This window comes from Phoxinus phoxinus (genome assembly GCF_949152265.1).
Source record: "Phoxinus phoxinus genome assembly, chromosome: 3".
In the NCBI taxonomy this organism is placed as follows: domain Eukaryota; kingdom Metazoa; phylum Chordata; class Actinopteri; order Cypriniformes; family Leuciscidae; genus Phoxinus; species Phoxinus phoxinus.
In genome coordinates, this window is record NC_136878.1 from 9,704,687 (window position 1) to 9,730,626 (window position 25,940).

Sequence of the window (25,940 nt, forward strand, 5' to 3'; positions counted from 1 at the left end):
TTATAAATTCAGAATTGCGAGAAAAAAAGTCAGAATTCTGACTTTATAACACCCAATTCTGACTTTATATCTCGCAATTTTGACTTTATAACACGCAATTGAGACTTTATTTCACGCAATTCTGACTTTATATCTCACAATTCGGAGAAATAAAGTCAGTATGCTAAATGTAAACTCGCAATTGTGAGATAAAAAAAGTCTCAATTTTTTTTTTTTATGTTTTATTCTGTGGCGGAAAAGAGCTTGCATACTCAAGTGACCATTTATATATTAACTTTATTCTTCTTGGAAGATCAAAGCACGTGTGATTGTTTCCGTCACCAAAACACACCACCGCGCATGCGCGTAACAGAGTCCACTACGTATTGGACCATCCAGCTACGTCATCGTGCTACAGGCTGCAGCGAGGACCTCTTGGGAAGATCGGTGGGTGGGGTTAACCCTTTGTGGAAAAAAAAATTAAAGAATCACGTGTTCCCAGATCAAAGGAGATCCGCTTTGTACAGAGAGCGCGAGCAGCAGCCAGCGAGGCATAAGCGAGCGCGCGAGCAATGCGATAGTGCGGGCAGCAATGGTGAAATCAGCCACGACATTCTTTCCAAGGACAAACTTTTATTTTTAATGATCGCTATTCTCATTTCGCACCATCCATTGCGGGTTTTTTTTCTTTTTTGGTATCGTTTGTATTTTGGGAGGGAGCTTTCTCTTCTCAAATTTGATTCTGAATCAACACTTTTTTGAAGACCCTTGGAAATTATGTTCCGATCGGCGCTGATCCAACCGGCAAGATGATGATTTTACCGAGGAGTGGGTTCGGTCGTGGTGCTGATTCGGTGGTCTTGGTGTTGTTTTGGGTCTTGGGAAGCGTCGTAGCCAAGGATACTGCCTTTGTGGAAGTTGTGCTTTTTGAGTCGAGCCCAAATGGTGATTATACCACTTACACGACAGGTCTGCAAGGGCGCTTCTCCAGAGCCGGAGCCACTATCAGCGCAGAGGGCGAGATCGTGCAAGTACGTTTCCGTCTCTATCGGTGCACTTGCATGGGAATTTTACCCTCTAACAACTTCATTTCTGTGCGGTGCATTCGCAACGCAACTTTGTTTTTCTCTTTCTTTCCAAGGGGGTGTGGGGTTGCACTTCACTACGCGAGGATGGTACAAGACCAGAGAACTATGCGGTCGCAAAATGGCCTCTTGTCTTGCAAAACATGAAAACGTATTTGCAAAAAAGTTACTTTGATGCATAACTTGAATGAATTGTGTAGTATACTGCAGAAACGGACTAGGGACGTGCAGGAACACATGTGGCTAACTTTGTAGCGCAGATGACAGTAGTAAACATATGTCAGAGTTATCAATTAATAACAGCATCTCCTAGATCTTTTTGCAGTGTTAAAATGACAAGTGTCAATGTTGATTCATAGTAACAGGATCCCCACAGTCAATGGATACCTGGAAAGATGAAACAATTCTGAATATAGGATCATGAAAAAAAAAAAATTCTCATCACCTCTGAAATATGCTTTATGTGCCTACAATGGCGTTACAATTATCCAGACTGGAAAATCAAAAAAGTTCCAGGACTCTCCCATAACGTTTATTCATTTCCACAGTTAATATAATTATAGTTTTGATTTTCCTGTCAAATCAGTCCATGCGTTTAAAGACCGGCAAGATGACTTGAGATTATTATTACATAATTATAATAATTAGAATAGTATGATTTAAATATGTCAATGACACCTGTCATATAAATGTCCTTTGTTTGAAGTTCATTGAAGGCTGTGAGAAACCATCTCCATAATGCTGTCCAGAAGACCGCTCTACTAAAATAATATCTCCACAGGGATTTGTGCTATTTGATAAATTGTTTATGAACCATCACACCTCTGTGTGATTTATCCTTCATATTGCATGCAAGCGGTTTTGTGTTCTCTAGGGAAAGTTTTGCAATCCTTCTAAAGAGCGCCCATTTTCATGATTTGTTGAAAGTTTGTAATTCTTCCCTCTCTTCTTGTGAAAACAGAGAACAGGCATCAAAGAGCGAGAAGTTATTGAATGCCACGCCAAGAGGAATAATTTGTCCCTTAAACACTTGCTTAGAGTTTAACACTGTTGGCAGAAGTGCACTGTGGGAAGTTATGGTGACTGTGCCTGTAATGTGAACACTGGAAGAAGATGCAATGATCAAAGCGAACGCCTGATGCTTTACGCTGCATCTCCTCATGCATGCAACACACTGTAAATGCTTTACCTTTTAGATTGATGCACAGTAATCTGGTTTGGAATGAAGCCATGCACGAGCATAAACTCTAGCTGTGTGCAATAGTTCATCTTTCACAAGCTCCTACTATTTCTGTGCTTTCTTTACATTCCTCTTTGTGGTTTTAGTGAAGAAATATGAAAAATACAGGCTTTTTTACATCCAGGTCTACTGTGTCCGTCCCACATCATTCGCTGCTATGTGTTTACAGTTGTGTACTTAGTAATGTTAGAATGTTCGCATGTATAGGATTAGTGAGTATCACATTCTTCGAAATGGCAAGTGGTGATCATCATTTTTCAGTGACGGCAGAGGAGATTGCTTTCTCTGTAGTGGGGTGAAATGAGAGATTTAGTGGTTTAGATATTTAGACTGGCCATACATCCATTTAGCACGGGCCATTTGGCTCTATCTTTAAACCCTGCTGAGATGCCGGACCTCAGCTTTACGTTGAGAACGCTTTGAGGTTTGCCATGTTTTCAGAGGCCAAGTTATGATTCTTATTGGGATAGTGTTCGTAATATGTTCTAACGCTGTAATCATTGTGCACACCATGTTTGAGATCTTCTCCTACACTGTTTGTTCTCTCTCATTTTCCGAAATGCAATGGCATGTGTGTTTCACAATTCTCTTCTTAGCAATGCCATAATTTCACGTCAACTTCTCAGCAATGTCATAATTTCATGTGGCTTTGAATGGTGTTGGGATGTGAGAGATGTTTTTTGCTCTAATGTTGTGAAGCTGATTGAATAAGAACCATATGAAGATATTTTTGAGTTCTGATGCAAATGTTTGACTTCTGACTTGTGTTTGACAATATAGTTGCGTAATTCAGTTTGAATGCAAAAAAAAACAAACAAAGTTCAGTTTAGTTGCACAAGTGTGCTGCTGGTTTGTTGTCTGCAGCTTTAAATGCTCGAGATCTTGCAGGATGGATTCTGATTGGCTGTTCATCAGCTGGAAAAAAAAAAAAAGTTCTTAAAGTGATTTCAACGATATTATCATTATCGTCATTGGTGTGAGCGGGCCTTAATGCTTGCTCTGCATTCTTGTTCATACATTTTCTTGGGCCTAATTGCTTTTAAGCATGGTGAAGGTTTTCCTGCAAACCACAGATGCTGGTCTCAATTTCCGTGTATTGCATTTTAACCTCTAGGATTGGTGCATTGGCCGCTTAATTATAAAGAAGGTTTGTTGTTGGGCATTGAGAATCCAATTAAGTCAATAAGTGAGGGTTTTAGACTGAGGATGTACATTTCAAGCACTTTAAGAAAACTAGCCCTAAGCACTGGTACATCCTTGTCAGTTTTCCCTTGAGTGAAAAGGAGAGCCTGGAGTACCAAAGCAGGGCCAAAGCAAACAAATTAACTCAATTTGCTACATACTCTACCTTATGGGGCAGGAAGCAAAGTGACTTTCCTTGGCTAATACTCCAATAAACCAATGTTCTCCTTGGCTAGAACCTCAATTGCCTCAATTTTGTCTTCTCATAGCATGAAAATCAGTGTCTTTTTAAATAATTCTTACATAGCCTTCTGTAGTTGTGGCTTTTCTCTTGAAAAGGTCTTGCTGATGGTGTTTTGAATATAGTGTTACGTTCCTACAGCCGGTTCCAGGGGCCTTGTCTCCAGTATAGAGACTTGCTAGCGGTTGGTTTTTAACATTTATCACAGGAATATTATTGTTTTAGTTTTTAGGGCTGAAAGGAATAGTTATGCTGAAATGCTGTTACATCCAATGTTTGGTGGTCTGTGATGATTTGGCCAATCCTTTAGCTGACATGGTGGTTATCAGTCTAATAAACTGATGCGTGACTTACTACTACATTTGATTGACTGAAATGTGTGTGTGATATATATATATATATATATAATATATATATATATATATATATATATATATAATATATATAAAATATATATATATATATATATATATATATATATATATTAGGGCTGTAAACGATTCATAATATATATAGGAAGTCTTATGTTTGAAGGTTTTGCTACAAAACCTGATCATTATGCGTGCAACATTGTATGTTCAAACAATAAAAGACTGCTGAATGTTTTGATAGCTTTGTCCTTGATTCTCTTTTGTAGTGACTCCCAACCAGGGGTACTTTATTTTGCTTTGTTATACCTTGAATTTTACTTCGTTAAACAGAATTTTCAAATGTTTTAAGGTTGTTAGCAGGTTAAAATGACAAATAATCTCGTGATTATTTTTTATTTTTTCCTGTTCCTTCAAGGAAAGAAACATTAATGTGTGGATATTTTATAAAATTGCGTGTATTATACTTTTAACATTATATATGCATCTTGGTGAGTCTGTGTTTCACCTTTTGCATTACATTGATCAAAAGTGACTGTAAAGACATTTCTAATGTTACAGAATATTTCTATTTAAAATAAATTATATTTTGCTTTCTATTGTTCATCAAATAATCCTGGAATAATATATCACAGTTTTCACAATAATATTAAGCAGCACATCCGTTTTCAACATTTATAGCAATAATGTTTCTTGAGCAGCAAATCAGCATATTCTAAAAAATTCTGAAAGATCATGTGACACTGAAGACTGGAGCAATGATGCTGAAAATTAATCTTTGCCATCATATGGATAAGTTAAATTTGAAAATGGATTAAATTGGAAAGCGTTTATTTTAAATGTACAATATTACAATTCGCACTGTATTTTTTATCAAATAAATGCAGCCTTGGTTGGCATAAGAGACTATGCCAACCAAGATTAAAAATCTTACCAACCTCAAAGTGTATATTTTATCAATAATATAACATTATGAAAAATAATAACAATAATGTAATTTAATACAATTATGATATGCTATTTCTACTTTGAAGGGATTAAAACAAAAAATGGGAAACCCTGAATTAGTTAAACAAGTTCTAATAAATAAGTTTGCCAAGTGTGATTGTCATAAGTTGCACCTGTCTTTAATTTTTCAGTGAGATAATGACTGTCACACCAACTGTTCTCAGTGTGGCACCAGACTAGTTTAGATTTATCTCTCATCTACCATCATAACTCAGTGCATCATTGTTTGTAGTTCATGACCGTTACTGCTGAAAGTCCCTTAAATAAACAGGAGTGAAATGAAGTGGTCTGTGTGAACGCTGGTAGTACAGGCGATGACATGTTGTCATGGCGGCATTAAAATGATGCCCTCTCTCCATTCTCTCAGGCAGAACTGTAGTGTCATATACACATGACCGACCTAAAATACCTTGATGGATGACTCCCCTTATCACCTCCTGCAGCAGAACTAGAACTGTGCTGGTGGTTTTTAGACACTGTTCTCATTGAGAACTGGATGTGGGAAAGTAAAATGGGACTTCCTCTTTTAACCTTTGTTCTCACCTGTTTTTTTTTTTTTTTTTGCGGCTGATGTGGGAGTGAAATCAATAGGCTATGTTTTGGAAATTGACTCATTGTTTATATTTGAGTGGAATGTTTGTAGTTGGGATATGAGTTTCGATCATCGTGGCTCTGCAGTGTCTCGTTTTTTGGTTGTTATACTTCAATGCTTTCAAATGCTTAGCGCATCTGACTTTCATTTTTGGGATTCTGATGGACACGTTCAGTGTGGAAGTGACACATTAAAGTCACTTCCACAAAGGCAACTTTCCTTTTAAGGTTTCCTTTTAATTATTCTGGTGACTCCTTTACACTGAATGGGAGCTGATGCTTTGAAACTTCGAAAAAGACACAACAGTTTTAAATAATTGGTCAATATGACTTGTAATCTTGAAATCCACCCTAGCACTATTTGACATATTCATTAGTTTGTGAGGGAAGTGGCGAAGTCCACTTTGTGAAAAACAAACAAACAATTATTTTCAAATGAATTGATTTGAGTTCACAAAATCGGTCTGAATGATTCATTTTTGAATTAGTCAGATCTGAGAGGCTGCTCACTGCAGAGCCATGGGTGAAGTTCAGCCCCCCCTCTCTGGATTTAATTTGGGTGTAATGGGTGGAGCTAGAAGGTCTAACCACACCCTAACGCTTCCCATAACTCTATACTGCCACCCATTAGAGGTGGAGCTGGACTAGGTCAAGCTCAACACCTGACGTCCAGAGAGGTGGAGCTGAACGTCAGTTGGCTCTGCAGTGAGCACCACTTGCACCACAGAGGCTAAAGGCACAGTTCACCCAAAAATGAAAATTATGTCATTGTATGACGCTCTTTCTTTCTTTGGATTTTTTTTGTTGTTGTTTGTTTACATAATGACAGTCAATGAAGTCCAGTGTTGTTTTGGACCTCAACATTTTTCAAAATATCTTGTTTACCGCAGAAGAAAGAAACCCATAGGTTTGGATTGGAATGACATAAGGGTAAGTTAATGATGACAGACTTTTCGTTTTTGACTGAACTTGTGAACTCTCCTTTTAACAGACCACTTGAGGTAAAGATTGTCAATTAGCAGCAACTACTACTATTCCTTTAATAGACCGCAAGGCGACTTTCCTAATTTGCTATGTTGAAAATTTGAGGTCTGGGTTAATTCCTAGATGCATAAACCACAATTTAGTACTTTGTTTTTTTCGTTTTATCTTACAAAATCTGTTAAAGTCAGCCCACGTTCTGTGGTGCGATTGATACAGTGTCTTTCCTCAAAGCTTGCTGTAGTTTTGCGCTTAAATTAGGACCATAATGAGAGCTTGGTTTGGCCTAAGGAGTCTGCATGCTTTTCCCACAGACTGAAACCATGGGAGTCCAGAACGGCCCTTCACGAGACAGTGGGTACCCGAAAACACGGGGGCCCCTCCCTGTCCACAGCAACAGTAGCAATATTCAACAACCGTGGGTTTAAAAGGTTAAAAGTGCTGCACGACTACTTTTCCATTTATTGGTTTTGTGGTGGCAGCTGTATTTTAAGACGTATCTGCTCAAACCACTAACCCGTCGGCCTTTCATAGCCTTGCCAAAGTAATTTGAGGTTGTTTTTTTTCTCCCTCTGTCGGAGTAGAAAAGATTAAACTGTTTTTGTCTCTTTCTTTCTTCCTTTACCACTGTCTGCCTCACTCTGATGCGCTTGAAAAAAAAAGTGTATTGTTTGTTTTCTTAAGGCGCAAATAGTTTAGGCAGAAATAAATAGAAAAATCAAACCGTCGGCTCTATTTTACCCGCCGCAGAATTAATCCTATTCTTGCTTCCTGCAAAGGCTCGAGCGATCGCTCCGCTCTCTCTCTCCTTGATACCCCTATTGATTTGCCCATCAAAGCTCATTTACAAGGACTGGATGTTCACTTGAGAGGCAAGTGCGGTCCTGATGGTGACTGACAACACAGATTGATTAGCTTATCACAGCTCATCATTCCAGTTGCTATGGTTACACCTCAAGAATCTCAGTTCCGACAGTTGAAATGCGGGGCTTTTTGGAGGACAGACTCTGAATTAGGGGTGGGCCTTATGGCAAAAATATCATATCACGATAAAGTGTTTAACCAGCAAGGCTTTAAAACGTATGCAAATAGTAAACTTATGTGATTGTGAATAACCGCAATGTCACGAGTCACGACCCTAGCATGACCCTACCTATGCGTTAACGTGATGTGAATGTACGTCGTGTTGTACAGTATGTTCACTGTAAAAATTATATGATCAATAAGTTATGACAACATTTTACAAATAAGGTAAGCCATTTTCAACTTTTTAAAAATAATTTATACAAGATTCTAGGGCTGCATAACGATTAATCGCAACTAATTGTTTGCAGAATAAAAGTTTTTGTTTACTACATATGTGTGTGTACTGTGTATAATAATTATGTATACCGTATTTTCCGGACTATACGTCGCTCCGGAGTATAAGTCGCATCAGTCAAAAAATGCGTCATGAAGAGGAAAAAAACATATATAAGTCGCACCGGACTATAAGTCGCATTTATTTAGAATTTTTTTTCACAAAATCCAAGACCAAGAAAAGACATTTAATCTGGAAAGGCAAGTTATTCAGCTACACAACAGCACACTGAACAACAGCTGAATAGGTGTCCGGTGTGTTAACGTAACACAGGGTTTCCCGCAGCACTTTGGAACTAAGCAACACACGCCTGCCGCCTTAGATACATCGTCAACAAAAAGTATATGAGCGATATCCGCAGTGTTACTCTGTCCTGTTTAGAGCTTAGATTCTCCCGAGCCTGATATTTTCCCCCGCTATCCTCGGGCCGGGCCCGTGATCTAGAGACGTGCGGCGCGGGACTAGATTTGATGGACGAGTGCGAGCGCGGGCGGTAGCCTAATGCACTCACTATGTGTGTGCGGGCTGCGGGAGAATGAAACGATTAAATATAAATATATATGTATAAATTGTTATTCATCTGTTGCAGAAACGGTTTAAAGCGGTTTATTTCTATATGGGGGAATTTCTTGCTTTTCAACCACGGTAAGAAAAAATCCATACTTCCCAGCCCTAGTAGACGGTAATGTTTTCTCTTGGTTCATCTCAGTATGAATTAATTTAGATATATAAGTCGCACCTGACTATAAGTCGCAGGACCAGCAAAACTATGAAAAAAAGTGTGACTTATAGTCCGGAAAATACGGTATATAAATACACAAACATTGCATGTATAATTTTAAGAAAAAAATCTATTTCTAAATCTAAAATTTATATATTAAGTATTTATAATTATATATAATATAAATTATATTTAAATATAAAAATGTATATAAACATGTAAATATTTTTTTAATATATACATGCATGTGTGTATTTATAAATACATCATTATTTTACACAGTACAGACACATATATAATGTAAACAAAACTTTTATTCTGCAAACGATTAGTTGCGATTAATCGTTATGCAGCCCTACAAGATTCAACTCATTTATGTCAGTTTGATGTGATTTAAGTTGAAATGACTTGAATATCTAAGTTGATTGTACTAAACAATTTAAGTCAGCAACTTTTAAGATGGAGCCGCCAGAACTGCAACTGATAGACTGCACTGAAGCACGATACTACGTTACTTCAAAAGCAGATCTTGGAGACATTTTAACCACTCATGATCAAAAATCGTGTTATCGCACGATGCACACCCCTGCTCTGAATCCATTAAATATGCTAATTTTGATATTGACTGACACAATCGTATATGGCTGACGTGCTTATATTCACTTGATTTAGTGTCTACTTCTGCAAAAGCAGCAGAGGGTTATGAAATGACAATGCTCTTGGGGCACACAGGGGCTCAGGCATGCTTTGTTGTTGTTCAGGAATGTGCTGACGAACGGCTGAAGTCCAAAACGCAGACCCATTGTTTCCTTCAAGCTCTGGTTTTCAGTCTTTCACTCTTTCTGTGTCTGACCGTCTCCCTGTCTGTCGTGTCCTTGCACTTATCGCTGTCTGTCACGCCATTAGACACTCTGTCATGCCCTGACTCTCTATGGTACTTGCCTTCTATTATTCCTTTGTCTTTCTCTCTGTTTTTTTGCCCTTCTGCTTAACCAGTTAGCATAGACTTGAATGTTTTCCTCAGCACTTGTTCATATGTTTCCTTTTCCTCTTCGCTCTCCAGGGACTCTTTCACATTTCACGAAGGGTTCGAGTTATTGTCAAGTCTTAGACTTCAAGTCTCGAATCATGTCCAAGTTGTGATGAAAGACAGTTGATGGTCAGATTTGATTTGGGACTTCAATAATCCACAATATTACTCAAACCATGCAATTTAAGAAGACTGGATTATACATTTCCATCATAACCTAGACTTGACTTGAAATCTTGAATGAAAAGTTGAATCAAGTCTAGGTCATGATGAAAACAGTTGACATGGAAAAGATGTTAAGTTTTAACATGATCGATTTACCAGCTATTGTTTTGTTCCTGGACACATTATGATGGTTAAAATGTTCTGAAAAATGAATGACAGAATAATGGATAAATGTACATTAGACAGCGCAAGATGGGAATTAGTGTTGATTTGGTAGAATAATTGCATGATGGTTGTCTTTTCTGATATTATTTGAGCAAATTAACTAATTAATTTTTTTCATTCATTTTTACATGACAGTAGTTGAGTAGTGGTTGTTTTAAAGTTCTTTATAAATAAAGTTTGAGTGAAAGAATCCTAAAAATTATTTCTAAAGGTGACACCGAAGAATAAAGGCTGCTGAAAATTCAGCTCAGATGCAAAATATATTAAAATCGAAAAGTTTTTTTAAGTTGTAAGAATATTTAACAATTTCTTTTCAAGTTTTTACTGTATTTTTGATCAAATAAATGCAGCCTAGGTTTACCTCTTTCAAAAATAAAAAAATCGTACCTGTTACCGACCCTAAACGTTCGAACAGTATTGTACAATATGATGCCTTTATTTATTTTTAAAATTTTGGGGTCAGTTGGCACTTAGCAGACTGCTTTTGAGCAATAACAGAAATGTATCCATGCACCAACAGGATGAATGTATGTCTGTTTGCCTTAAGGTTTTGTCTTTTATTGGTTTATGGCACATTTTGAAATGTTGTCATCCTAATTATAACCTTGTGTTGCTAATTGTTTTTTGATAGTCCTCACGGGTATGTTCTGGTTGAAGAAGACTATTCTTATGTTGTGTTATCAGCCAAACAACTGCAGCAAAATCCAAGCTTCACACTAGTATTGTAATGAAACCATGAAATCCTCGAGTCTTAAGACCGCATCTCTACTTATCATTTATGCTACTTTCTTCTATTGTTGTAGAACACTGGGTTCAAAGTATACCGCGGTGCACACCAGCAGAGAATTACATACGCTGGAAGATTCACACGAAAATATCAAAATAAACACTTACTCGTTTCCACCTTTTGCAATAAGGTTTTTTATTATTAACATAAAATAGCAATGAACGACACTTTACAGCATTTATTAATATTATCATATTATATATATATACTGTATATATTAACAGATTTTTTTATATATATATATATGAAAATTAAAATTAACCTAGATTAATAAATGATTTAATAAATTAATTATCATTCATTGTCATTTCATGTTAGCTATTGCATTAGATATACTGGAATTTATTTCTTGGTTGTGTACAAAGTTCACTGCATTTGTATGTTGTGAACTTGGCTGTAAGGCGTCTAAAGAAAAACCCAACTGATTTGGGGAAGTACAGATAGGTTCTGCTCTGAATTACGTGTTGTAACTCAGTTGGCTTATGAAGGCACTTATTTGTGTCTTTGTTAAATTAAGAAAGTCCTCTCTCCCTAATGGATCATCATTTTCGCTTGTTCCTTTGTTCACTCCACATGGCTTCTGTATAATTGCTCCCCTGTTGTTTCCCATGGTCACCAGGTGTTCATTTTGTCATAGACGAATGGATGCACACATCTCATCCTAGCCGTTGATTCTCTTCGGCTTCTGAAATAGACTACAATGCCTGACAACTGTCTCCTGGCTCCCTTTTAATGAGATACTCGCGGTCCCTTCGGTATCGCGGCTTCCAGCTTTGAAAGATTAGGTTGTCTGGTCCAAGCGGCAGAGTTGTCTTTTTGGTTAATGTTTTCAACTGGCCTGTACTGTATAACAGAGGTAGATTTATCTAAACTTGACCAGAATATATATATATATATATATATATATATATATATATATATATATGAATGTATGTATAAAATATTTATAATATATTAAAAAATGAAAAGTACAAATATTTCCAAGAAAAAACCCCCCTGAATATATATATATATATATATATATATATATATATATATATTCAATTTTTTTTTATTCTTGAAAATATTTTTACTTTTCATTTTAAATATATTATAAATATTTTATACATTCATTATATACATACATACATACATACATACATACATACATACATACACTAAATACCTTTAGTATTTAATATATAGATTTTTTTTGTAGTCAATTCCTATTTGTTATTGATACATATATATTATGCATCCATACATACTAAAACAGACAGTATCTAGCCTTTAAACATGTATTTGTATGTTGGTAATGTGAGAAAAAAAAAAAAAAAAAAAACATTTTGGTGTTTATTCCCCCAGGCAGTTCCATGTTGAGTTGAGATGACTTTCAACACCTTGTCTATTTATGTGGTATTTTTCACACAGTTTTCTCTGGATTTACTGCCTGCGCGGAGGCCCTTCCCTCTCCTTTTACCTCATTACACATAACCAGTCAGACCTGAGAGAGAGAGGTGGCTTTGGAATCTGGTTCTGGGTTGAGCACAAATGTGCCGCCTGAGCTGATAGGATCGGCCGGCTGGGAGGCCACTGAGCACGCTCAGATCAAAGGCCCCCGGCGGGCTCTTCAAAGGGCTGGCTGAGCAATGCCTGACTGATAAAGCTGCACCACAAACGGCTGGTGATGTAATCACAGGCCTGCAGCGAAATCCACCCCTGCACAAATAAAGGTGGAGGTGTTCGTTGGACAAGTTGGGTAAAGAACAAATGCTTGATGTTTAATTTTGGGCATAAGGACTTTTGGGGTTCTCATTTTATGATTTAGACCCAATGTATGATTGTATGATTGACCCAATGTACAATGTAAGTCCTGTTTCTCTCCCTAATATGTTTTGTTTTTGTCATCGCTGTCTCTCTTTTTATCTTCAGCACACACGCACGCATCACATTGCATAGTGGAATATATGCAAGACACTTGAGTTTTTAAAAAAAAATTTTTTTATCAGATTCGGTTAATCCATTGGGCGTTCCTAAAGTACACAACAGGTGGAACAGAGTTGACTCTGTGCTTTGTAAAGTTTATACAGTACCAGCATTGTGTGTGTGCGTGTTCATCTACGTGCATGCATGTCTTTGAAGTATGCACAAGGAAAACGGTGGTGCACTAACAGACGGCCTGATAATTTATTGACAGCTCTCGTGAATAAACACACACCTTCACAAGAATGGGTTTTCTGTGTAGTAGTAGTAGTAGTAGTAGTAGAAGTGTGTTTTTAGACTTTACTAAGAAAACATCTTGACTGTTGGGTTGTGTTTGAAGTCTTACGGCAGTAAGTGTAATCACTAACGTGTGTTTGTGTAAAAATAGGGATGCACAATATATTTATATTGTTCAGAAATTTGGGGTCTGTAAGAATTTAATACTTTTGTGCTCTTATGCTCACCAATTTATTTGAACAGAAATGCAGTAAAACAGTAATATTTTAAAATATGATTACAAATTTTTTTTTCTGTTTTAATATATCTTAGTTTTATTTATTCCTGTGATGCAAAGCTGATTTTTCACCATCATTACTCCAGTTTTCAGTGTCACATGATCCTTCTGAAATCATTAATATGCTGATTTGGTGCTCAATATTTTTTTTTTCCTTATTATTATTAATAATGTTGAAAACAGTTGTTGCTTCAGATTGTTGTGGAATCCGTAATATTTTTTTTTTCATGATTCCTTGACAGCATTTATTTGAAATAGATTTTTTATTTTGTAATATTATAAATACTGTCTCCTTTGATCAGTTGAATGTTTTTTTTCTTCATAAAGGTATTAATAAATAAAAAAAGTATCTTATTGATCCAAACGTTTTTATGGTTGTTCATTTTCAGGTACTATCTCAGCGGTTTAACGTTAATTTTTTTTATTATATATATATAGATATATAGTAGATTGTGACATCTAATTTAATTTACATTTAATTTGATTTAAAAAAAAGTAGGTTTATAATATCTCGGATAAGCAATAAATGTATTGGTTATTGGCCATATCATATGAAAATAATTATCGGTCAGAATTTCAATATTGGTGCAGTCCTTAATTTGAGTTTTTGTGAACGCACAAACGGTGCACTTTTGTCTTCCGATTGCTGGACTTTTAGCTGATTAAATGTGTGATTTCTATGGTCTTGAAACTGCTAGTAATAGTTCAAATGACTTGATGTCGCTGTAGAGGTTGAGGATCTCTTTTTAAGCGAGGTTGATTCCATGAACATGGATTACAGTGGAATTAGGATAGCTACATGTGTGTGGGTCAAACCTCAAACAGGTTTATTCAGAAACCTTCAAACACAATCGCTCAGTGTGTAGCTGGTATGAATGGAGCTAGCGTTTCAACCCAAAGGGGCTTACAGGACTCTGAATGCTTTAGAGATCTGCTGTTTGTTTATACAACAGTTTCTAAAGGTTATAAAAATCCCTCCCTCACTGTTTCCTTTGGTGCCTGTGACAGAGCGTATGTATTTAACACTCTTTACAGCTTATTTTGGCAGGGTTTGATACCCTATATTTTATTTATTTATTGTTCTGTGCTCCATATGGGAGGTGGGATTTCGGCAGAATCTAAGGTACACGTTTATTCTCTTGATAGACCTTAAGATCCTGATGGTCCAGAGACCACACATGAGGCATCAGCATTCAGTGGAATAATACAGAATGAAGACGCCGGTCAGGATAGGAACATGACATTGACCTTGAGAGTGTTTACACTTGGTAGGGTGGAATTAGATTTTGTATAAAAGTGATTTGGTTTAATTTGGTCAATTTCATGCCCCTTCTCTGCAGAATTGTAGGATATGATTGTATGAGTTTTGGTCTTGCAATTTACTGATCTATGTAGGTTGTGATTTTTAACATAGAATTATATCTTTTTTTTTTTTTATCTGTGTGGGTAGTGCTAATATGTCTGAGATATGTATCCCAAATTTAGTATAGTAGGAGTTTCTCTTTAAAGTCACCATGAAATCAGAGATGACAATCCTTCTTTTTTATGGAATATTGCAGTGTTAATAACAAATAATTAACTTCCCCTCCCCCCACAATGACCGCTCTTCTCTAATGATGTGCAATTAGCAAACAACAACGATCCAAGCAATTCCTGATGGACAAAATCAAGTTCCGCTCTTCTTTTTTTCTTGTTCGAGGAGCAGTTTTACTTGTGTCTTATCATCATAATTTCCATTTTATGCCGACTTTAAGCATCAGTGACATGCGTCTTTTTGCTCCATAAGGGTGCTCCGATCAGGATTTTTGGGGCTGATCACCGATTATCGATCACTGGAAGCAGTATTGGCCGATATCAACGATCACTGATACCAATAATAGCTTAGAGCTTAACAAATATAGCATTCCAGTGAAATAAATAACATAAACCGTAATCAAGTGCAATCCTACTAAATAGCAGTGAGTGTATTTTTTCTTTCTTTTGTTTCTTTCTCTTTTGTTGTTTGATTAACATCAATGACACAAACAGCACGAATATTAGGCTCCAGTCACTTTAAGACTTTAAGATCCAATAAACATTTATACATGCTACTTATTTCCCAACTGTGTAGCTATGTTCATTTAAGACACCGTTCCACTAACCGGAAGCTCAGTTCACTTTGCTTGGAGCATGTGCACAGAAAGCGACTTGAGGAACAGTATCACTTTCGTGGCTTAATACAGTTTTAATATCTTTTTTTTAATTACAGAGCACGTCCTGCAGTTTAGCAAAAGTGTACTGTATTGTATAACAATCGCTGATCTAGCTGATTTGGACGTTAATTTGGGGCTTTTATGGAGGAACGAAAGCGCAAGCACGGAAATAGCACTGCTCTAATTTCTTGCTGTCATTGCTGTAGGGTTTCTGTCCTTGCAATATCTCCGCTCTCCACAAAGACATTGCAAATTTATTGTCCTTTTCAGACACCTGGTAGAACTGCCAGACCGGCGAATGAAGTGAAGCAATTTTAGCTGCGCATAGAAATATCATCTCGCGAGTTTTGCGTCATTTGATCGGCTCTTCTTATCGGCTTTATAGAGACCACCGATCAAACTGTATAGAGCTATTATTGTCCTATAAAGATCTGCGTCCGATCAGTTGAAACACCCTTATTGCTCCAGATGTTTGCTCTATATGTTTGGAAACATTAGTGTGTTTTTTTTTTGTCATAGTTTTTCCATTGTATTATTATACATATACTTGTCTATGCGTCTGTCTCCACTTGCTTGAGTTGACTTGTTATACTGTAGATATTTAAATTATTTTAGTTCAATATTTGCACATTATTCTCCTTAGTACTTTTATGTATCTGTGCCGCTTCTCTTGCCAGCTGTGTCACGTAATATTATTATTTAAATGCCTAACTCATTCAGAATGAACACGCAAGCATCGTTTTAGCATGCTTGTATTATTTGCATATTTAATGTATTTCTTATAGCAAATATTATGTTGCTGCTTTGAGGTTGGCCTTGGGATATTTAATATTGGTATCTCGTACGGTCTATCTCTTCAACTGAGTGTAGAATGTGACTTCTAAGGGACAAGTCTTTGCTTGAATAAATTGGATTATTAGAGGGTAGAAGGTTGTAGTGACCCAGTTTCACCACCATAGTGAATTTTCCTACTTCATTTATGACTTTATTGCAGATTCAGGTTACCTTGTTGTCCTTTTAGAGTTGACTTCGGGAGAAAATCTCTGGAGCTAAGTTACAGCTGGCCTTTCTTTTTACCTCACGTTAGCTTGTTAGTCTTAATGCTTGCTGAGCCTATTTGGGTTGTTTGAGGTTGTAGCTAATGCTCAGATTTGGTTCCTGGATGGTTGTTGGTTCAAACTGAAAATATAAAAATAAAATGCTAATACAATGTATTGATAAAACCTATAACAGCACATAAATAATACTAGAATAACATTGATGTGGTTTAATGGATTGTAATGTAAACATGCAAAACCTTTGTTGTGACTTCTTCTATGCATTGGTTGTTGATTAGATTTGTAGCATTGATAGACAATATAAAAAATGACCCACTGCAGAATCAACACAGGTTTTCATGGGTCTTTATTTCTTTGTTTGCATTGCTTTGTCTGTCACCCCTGCATAGTCTTCTATCTCTGTGTTTTTCTCTGCATCTTTTGCTGTCCCTCTGATTTCTCAGCTTGGCATCCAACTCAATGTGTTCTTCATGACAGCTTGTATTTCCTCTTATCAACCCTCCTGTTATCATAGCGTGGCACACAGGCCCAAGAGAGGCCTGCTCTGATGCTATCACCAGCTGTAGAGCGAGCCACCGAACCATCAGCACATCAAAGCGGCTGAGAGGGCCACTCTTGCCAACGAGAGAGCTCACAGGATGGGCCAGAGCGAATGGTATGTGCCCCTCTTGGCATGCCGGAGATGAGCCTCTGATAAGCTGAATGGCGAGAGAGGGGGAAGAGGTTGAATTTGTATGCTTTGGATCATAGACCTGGCATAGCGGTTTTGCTTTTGGAATTCTAGTACTTTAACATCCACTCATACATTAATTCATATGGAAGCTTTTTTTTTCACCACAGAATAATGCCACATTTTTTTATCTCACAATTAATTTTTTTCCTGCAAATCTGAATTTTTTTTTTTTCTGAATTTTTTGAAAGAAATTTACAGTTACCTTTTTTACTTTATTACATAGTGGAAACTAAATAAAAACAGAATTGCAGGATGTAAAAGAATTCTAAGCAAAAAAGAAAAAATTGCAAGATGTAAACTAGGAATTCTGAGTGGAAAAAAGTCAGCATTTCGAGACGTAAACTCAGATTTCTCAGGGGAAAAGTCAAAATTGCAAGATGTAAACACACAGAATTTAGAGAGAATTAAAGTCAAAATGGCAAGATGTAAACTGAGAATTCTGAGGAAAAAAGTAAATATCTCGAGATGTAAACCGAGAATTCTGAGGAAAAAGTAAAAATTGCAAGATGTAAACTAGGAATTCTGAGGAAGAAAATACAAAATTGCAAGATGTAAACCCAGAATTTTGAGAAAAAGTCAAAATTGCAAGATGTAAACTCAGAATTCTGTGGGGATAAAATCAATCGAGAGATGTACACCCAGAATCATGAGGGGAAAAAAGTCCCCTCACAATTAGCAGATGTAAACTTGTAATTCCGAGTTTATAAACTTGAGAGGAAATTTTTTTATTTTTTTTATTTAGGTGGAAATAAGCTTCCATACATTTCATCCACTAGAATCAGTCACATATCCCAAATAAAACTTAAGGACCAGGTGGAGTACCACCTATCCCAGGAGAAATGTGCGGAGAGTAGGTAAGAGAGAAGACGAAAGCGCATAAGCCACTAAGCCGATATCGGTAGAGAATATCAGGATGCCTGAGATGCCGAGGATGGTTGCCTCTCACTTCTTTCTTTGTGTGAGTATGAACAGAGTCTTCTGTACAGACGCTGATAGAGACGTGAGGCCAGGCAGGAAAATGAGCTCATTGGGTGTATGTAAGGGATCCAGGATGATGGTAGTGACTACAATAGGTAGTCTGTTCTTTGTGTAGCTGTCTGCGTTATTATTTTCACACTTCAAGCATGGCTGTGTGAAGCATCAGGTAAACTGCACTAATAACAAACACAGTAGGTCATGTGATTACAGGTAATGAATATCTTTGTATTTTTATGGGCATCTTCAGAAGGTCAAAGTTGTAAAGAGTATTGTAAGTTACCATTTACTGGTTTCCATCCACCTTTTTATGGACTGTTTTGAGATATTGCATAAAGTATGCAATATCTTGCTTGTGATTGACACATTTTTTTTGTGATGGTACATTTTTGATGTACAGAAATTGCAAGTCACACCAGTTTTGATGTGAAACTAGGGATTTGAGTCATGTGACTGAAAAATGTGCTCACATGATTGGCTGCTAACTCCCACAACTTGACAATCTGACGCTCGAAACACACTAGCAAACATGGATTTTGAGAGTTTTGTCTGCACGTTCCAAACCCCAAAGTAATTTATAACATTTAATAAATGACTACAACTCCCATTTCCGTTTATATTTTTAAAATTTGTTTGTATGAGGTGATTTTTGGTGGAAAAAAATTAGATGAGAGGAAAAGTAATATATATTATACATTTTTTTTGGTGTGTGTTCCCCTAGGATATTTTGCATTGTTCACACAAGTTTTTTTGCATTTGCTCGCAACATTTCTGTGATTGAAATAATATGGGAGGAAAAGTTTTTATTAAATTTAAATAAAATTTGTATATTCAGGTGAACACAATATTGCGAGAGAGCGCTAAAGTTTTGTGAGCAAATGTAAAGTTTCTCAAAGGAACGCAATACTTTTGCAAGAGAACGCAAACGTTTTCGAAATCGCCAGGTCCATGTTTTTGCGATGTTTGATTTTTCACATAAATTCAGTTTGGATGGAAACATTGTTATTGTATAGTTGATATCAGAGGGTTAGGGTCACATTATATTTTAGGCACCTTGTTTGGTAATGTATTTGGTGTGCTGCCATCTACCAAGACTATACCTTGTCAACCATCTTCATCAGTCTTGCTAGTGAGCTGCATTATTTCTTGGCTTGCTTGAAATAGCAATCACAGACTGTTCTTACTGCATTTTGTTAAACCACATCATTGTTAAATTATAAGGTATGTTGGTAGAACATCACTGACACTAACAAGACAACTGTTCTGTCTTCATTTGAGCTCCCATGCTGCATTGCTCACCTAGGCAAGTGCTGGGGGTTAAATATAAACATCTGTCAGATATGATTATCATCAAGGCTGGGGTGTGGGCTTGATGGTGAGATGTCAAATGCGAAAGCGACAGACGGATGGATGATTTCAGCTTGTGTTGTCCCTCAGGGTTTATTATTGGCTACACATGCTTTCATGAATAAAATATGGATGAAACATTGGCCAATGTGAACATGGCACAGGACATTTAGTGGTTCATGATTTCTTCTGGATGACTTTGATGTCAAGATGTTGTATGTGGTAAAGCTATAGATCAAGTCTGTTAGCATAGCATTTTTTTATTTTTTATTTAACACTGTTAAGAGAAAAACATTTGTAATTACTGTGTTTTTCCATCAGGTATTATTTTGAGGAGACGTCAGTAATTTTCTTTAGAGTGAACTTCCTGCATGCATCAATGTACGAGTGATGTCCGAATCATGAACACACGAGTCTTATGAACCGGTTGTTTTAAAAATGCAGAGTGTTTTCATGAATCTTTTTGATTGACTTGTTTGAATCGGACTCAGTCACCTGCTGAATCGTACAGAATACTTTTTTTGTAGGTCTGGTTAAAAACGGAACCAAATTTTTTTTTTTTTTTTTATTCAATATATTTTTAATTAAAAAAAATATTATTGGTCATTGTCCAACATTGTGAGGTCTGATTATAATGTGGAATCATTTGTAATGGCAATGTTGTTTGTGAGGAAAACTGTAAGGTTGGTGTGGTGACATAATCTAGTTCTCCCATACAGTCAAGTGACTTGCAAATGCTCTACAAGCAAATCATTATCAAGAACCAGATCAAAAGAACGATTTGTCCACAAATGGGACATAATTGCTTTCAACCTGCAAGTCCAGAGAATGAGTTGCTCATTACAATGAGTAAATTGGCTTTAAAGTTGAAAAACCCATTTTCCGGCCATATCACCTTCAGAGGTAGTTGACCATTAGCCCACCTTTAGAAAACGGCCCCCTCTGATCCTTCCTGCGTTTAGCGTGTGTATGTATGCGGACATTGTTGAGAAGATTGATGTTTAACTCTTGAGGATTTGAAGCGCTTCTCTTGCCCAGACCTCTCGGTGCTCTCTGTGTTTGCCAAGCAGACATACTTGGCTTACCTTTGGCAGAGGGTTCTGTAGCATTCTGGATCCGAACAAAGCACTGTTTGTGTAGCCTGCTCTTTTTGCTGCTATTCAAATGTTTGGTGGAATTCAGTGGACCGACCGTGTCCAGCCCACTGCTAACCCCAGAAGACCTTCTACAGTCCTTAAGAATAATAGGCCTGTTTGGTGAAGGAACTGTGGTGGTTCAGAGTTGTGAGTTGTGTCTGCTTTGGTTTATGTTGACCTTTCTTGTTTGTGGTCCATTTGTAGACTACTTGGTGTCTTTTCATCTTTTCAGTATGTCCACAAACTCTGGGATTTAAGCCGCCCTTTTCTTTTAAGCAGTGCGTTTACATGCACTTTAAAGGATCAATTTCAGTCAGACTAAAGCAATAATTTTTCTTTTAAAATGGCAATTTAAACCCTTTAGTCCAGGGGTGTCTAGGGGCGTTTAGCTCCAACCCCAGTTAAACACATCTGAACCAGCTAATCAAGGTCTTACTAGGCATACTAGAATCTTCCAGGCTGATGTGTTGAGGCAAGTTGGGGCCAGTGGCCCTCCAGGACTGAGTTTGGACACCCCTTCTTTAGTCTGACTAAAATCATATAAGTCTGTTTTTGTGAAGTCAGAATTTCATAACGCAATTGTATTTAATAAAAAATGAATAAATAGTAGTGAGTGACCTGTAAACTTTTTTTTTTTAGGGAGGGAACACCTTGACACAAGGTCAAAATTATCCATGATTTGTTTAATTTCATCCCAAAGATAATACAAATATATGATTCAAATACTTTATTCATAACCATTCCACAGAGCAGTACGTGTTCTGGATAGTTGGGATAGTTGTGGTCGGATTAGGCTACGTCACAACCAGCCTTATAGTCGTATACTGCGCAGTTGCACAAACTGAAATATTTGAATGCATCTGAAGGCCCACTTAGAATTTGGTCCACAATTTCTCCTAAGCAGTGAAAAAATCTGCTTTACATCTGTATGATATTGTGCGTGTATGTTCCTAGTGTTTGTAACTAAGCTGTGCTCATTGCTTGAAGTATTTGCGGTGTGTGTTCAAGTGTAAGTGTATTTGTTATTGTGGTGTGCGCTTCCCGTAAGCTTTGTTTACTCACCTCACCCATATGAGTGGATGCACATGTGGATTCATCTCCAGAACACAGTCTGGATCAAACTGCTGCCATCTTGTTTTAAAAGCTGCCTATATTGTACAGTTGTAGTGTAAAATTAAATGATTATCATTGGTAGTAGTAGTAAATACTCAATTTTTTATTTTGTTATGAGGGTAAAAGTAATAGTGTTATGATTTTTATTAAAATAGTAATTTTATTTTATTTTGTTTTTATTTATTTAATGATAATAATACTTTTATGGTGCTTGTTTGTAGAGTTTTTGGCTAGATTGTGCAACCCTACAAACAAGCGCTATAAAAATAAAAAATAAACTAATTTTGAACAGATAAAATGCTATTTGATTTATTTTCCCTTCCAACTAGTCTTTTGTATGCTGCGGTGATACAGTGCTAGTTTTCAGAGCTTATCCTTGATTTACTTCACATTACCTAGTGTTTTTTTCCTTTCAGAGCTCATAAATGATCTTGTGTCCATCTTTTTTCCCCACAGATAATTTGATGTTAGAGTTGATGCTTATTTTGCACAATATTTACTCATAATTCAACTTTTTGGCATGCTGGCTGATGCTAAAGCCAAACATCTTAAAAATTTCCAATAATCTTAGTGATCAGCTGATGTTAGGAGAAAAATAAGTGAGAAAAGTGGTTTCAATTTCTTCCTTTTTTTTTTACCATTTCTTTACCATGTGCTTCTATGTCCATTCTTTCCTCTCACTCTTTCCGTCCCTCACCCTTTTTGATCTTTCTTTTCATGCCTTCCTCCTTATTCATTTGTGATCTGCTCTGGCCAGCTGTTTTTCCAGTGCTCTGCTCTTTTGTTCTCTGTGACCTCCGGGGGCTCAGTAAGGGCTCACCTCACTCAGTCCTGCCCAGCGGCGAGTGTCTTGATCTGGACATAGTTTCTGCTGCGAGCCCCTCTCTCCCAGGCAACCGCTGTCTTTGTGTTCTACCCCTCGCTGTTTGCCTTGGGTCGGTTTCTCGTCCCTGGGCCTCATTTGTTTTCTCTGTCCCGCTCTCCCTCGCTGCTGGTCTCTCTATCAGTTTGTGTCTTTCTTTGACTCGTCATTGGTCTCACACCCCCCTCCTTTCTCTGTGGGGATGGTCCCTGTTTGATCACTGTAGGGGGTGACTCAGGGCCCCGGGGGCTTTTGATATGGTCACTTTGGCACTGGCCACTCCATCCGGCGTCCACTGAAATGACTGGCCTTGGGTGTTGTAGAGGCCTTTGATTTTTTTTTTTTTTTTTTTTTGCAGTACTTCTGGACTGGTTGGAAAGGATGGGATCCTCTGTTGTTGCCCCCCCCCTCCAGTCCTTTGATGGATGCTGGCCCTGTGAATAGAGGCTTGTGTTGGAACAGATTTTGCTTGTTGCTGCAAATAGCTGCCGCTGCAGCTTTGTTCAAAGGGTGGAAGGCGACTCTAAAAAAGATACAAAAGATCAGTATTAGTTCAAGAACCAACCAAAAACTCAGAATCTGTGTAGTTCTGTCCTTGTGGCTGCATGATTTGGATAAAAAAAAGATCTAATAGCTATTTTTCTGATAAAAATTACATTTTGGAATTTTTATTTGTATTTAATTTTTGCTGTTCTTGTTTTAGGGCTGCGCAATTTGAACAGAAATTTCGATTTATGTATCAGTATGACTCAATTTAATTATTATTATTTAACATTTTATTTGATATTTTTATTTAGTAGTAGTAATGGTAGTTAAAAAATGAGTATTAGAGAAAAAATATTATTATTACAGTACAAATGTTAAATTGCAATACACATATTTATAGGAATTTAAATGTCTTAATTTCTTCATTTTCAATTGGTAAACCATTGAGCTTTTAAATCACAGGGAGCTCTTAATTTCTCTTTTGTTGACAGACGATTTATAAGAGCTTCTCATAAAAAATTTGGGAAGATGTTTTGCACATGTTGCGTTCCCGAATGCACAACATAAGTGAATCAAACTGAGACCCGATGGAGTTTGTGGAGCAGCATTTACTGCGAACCAAGCCACTCTGAGACACTTAAAAACATTGGATCATGAGCTGCTCGCATGTAAAGAACACAATGCTGTGCTTTACTCTGAAATAGCATATTAGGGCTGACTGATATATCGTTTTAGCATATCAATACAGTGTGCGCATCCACAATAGTCACATCGCATGATGTGCGATATCAAGTATAAGTCTTTATACACACACGGAGCAGACCGCACGTGAACACTGAATTCTGTTCTCTTCCACGTCTATTTGTGCTTGAACAGACACATACATGAAAAATTATGTCAAAATGCCCATCTTAGCGAGTATCCTCATAAAATCTTGCTTATGGCTTACACGAACGTAATCAAATAAGAATTAAAATGGATGCGTATCATTATATTGGATCCGTGCTTTCGGTCTTAAAGTGACAGCAGCCCAATATTCCTGCTGCTGCCTGTCATTAGTCTGAATTAAGAGAAAATCACTTTTGTAGCTTTAGCAAAGATGAATTATATTTAATTTATACAGTATGCAGTTATTTTACATTTTGATTATTGCATTTCTGTAACCTACTCTTAGACTTAGCTGAAAAACATAAATCATTGTTTATTTCATTTGTATCTTTGTTCTATTTCTTAATCAAGATTTGGTGAGAATGTAGACTGGAATGGCCACTTGGACTGTGCCTAACCTATTCTATGGCGGAAGGGAGTTGCAGTCTATTAAAAAGTGAGTCAAAGAAAAAAATCTCTCTATTCGCCCTAAGGTGAAATCTTATATTTGACATAAGCTCACAGGGACTTAGAGGTCCGCACAGTGCGAGTACTCCGGCTGGGTGTGATTCCGAAGCAATGACTCTTTCCTAATTAAAAAGCGTAATGTGAGTCGTTGAGATGGCTGATTAAATTCGTGCAGGGATTAGGTCTGGCTGTGCAGCTGATCTCCCCGAGCAAAGGGTTTTGATGTGGGCCGCCGCATACGTGGAGGAGGGACCAGGGCCTGCCAGGTCAACGGCCAGAGATCAAAGCCATACCATTCATCCCATTCCTCAACAATGTTTCCATAATGCTGCCTAAGAGAGAGCGGGGGTCTGACTGCCTTGGCAGCTGTAGCACATAATGGAGGGATCGTGATTCATTGGCACTCAGTGGAAAAGATGTTTAGATGTTTGTTTGTGTCTTTGAATGGTTCTGATTCATGTCTCATTTGCCCGGTGTTTGATATGGGTTTTAATTGACTTAAGAGGTCCCGTCATGAGCAGGCCTTTTACAGACTTTTTCCACATTTTCTGCTGTGATTTTTGGGGAAGGTATTTAAACATGTAAAGTGTGTTTAACAGAGCTGTCTATTTGAACTGTTTCTGATCTTATCAGTCTGATATTAACTAGGGATGGGCTTAGATTGGCCGGTATTAGATATACATTACCAATCAAAATTAGTTTGTTTTTGTTTAGTTTTTTTGGGAAAGAAATTAATACAAAAGTGACAGTGGCATTTATAATTTTGCAAAATATTTGTTTTAAATAAATGCTGTTCTTTCAAACTTTCCATTCATCAAAGAGTCATGAAAAATAAGTCACAGTTTCCACAGAACTATTAACCAGCACAAATGTTTTCAATATTTATGTTTCTTGAGTTGTTTCTCTTGAAATGTTTCTCTAAAATCAGCATTTTAGAATGATTTCTGAAGGATCATGTGACACTGATGACTGGAGTAATGATGCTGAAAATGCAGCTTTGACATCACAGTAATAAATTACATTTTAAAATATATTACAATAGAATTTTTTTGTTAAATCGTAATAATATTTCACAATATTACTGTTTTCGCTGTATTTTGATTATATAAATGCAGCCTCTTTATTATAATTTAAAAAAAAATCATATACAGTGCTATGCATAAGTTTAGACACCCATGCTAAAGTTGACTAAAAAGAGGAATAAAAAATCATCTTTTGGAAATTGAACTTAATGCCTTAATTTAAAAAAATAGGAAAAATCCAA

The 25,940-nt window shown here is 36.9% G+C and overlaps 1 protein-coding gene across 3 annotated transcripts in view; it reads left to right on the forward strand.

The window, feature by feature from the left end:
• The first annotated feature begins 464 nt into the window (after positions 1 to 464).
• Positions 465 to 25,940, forward strand: part of znrf3 (zinc and ring finger 3) — a 69,264-nt gene continuing 43,788 nt past the window's right edge. The window contains exon 1 of one of the 3 annotated variants that reach the window (XM_079608164.1): positions 465 to 1,010. In XM_079608164.1, coding sequence (XP_079464290.1) covers positions 789 to 1,010 — 222 coding nt within the window. In that variant the 5' untranslated portion in view covers positions 465 to 788. Of the gene's footprint in view, positions 1,011 to 24,566; positions 24,666 to 25,940 lie in introns of those variants that run through there. The other 2 variants (XM_079608165.1, XM_079608166.1) reach the window with 2 other exon arrangements.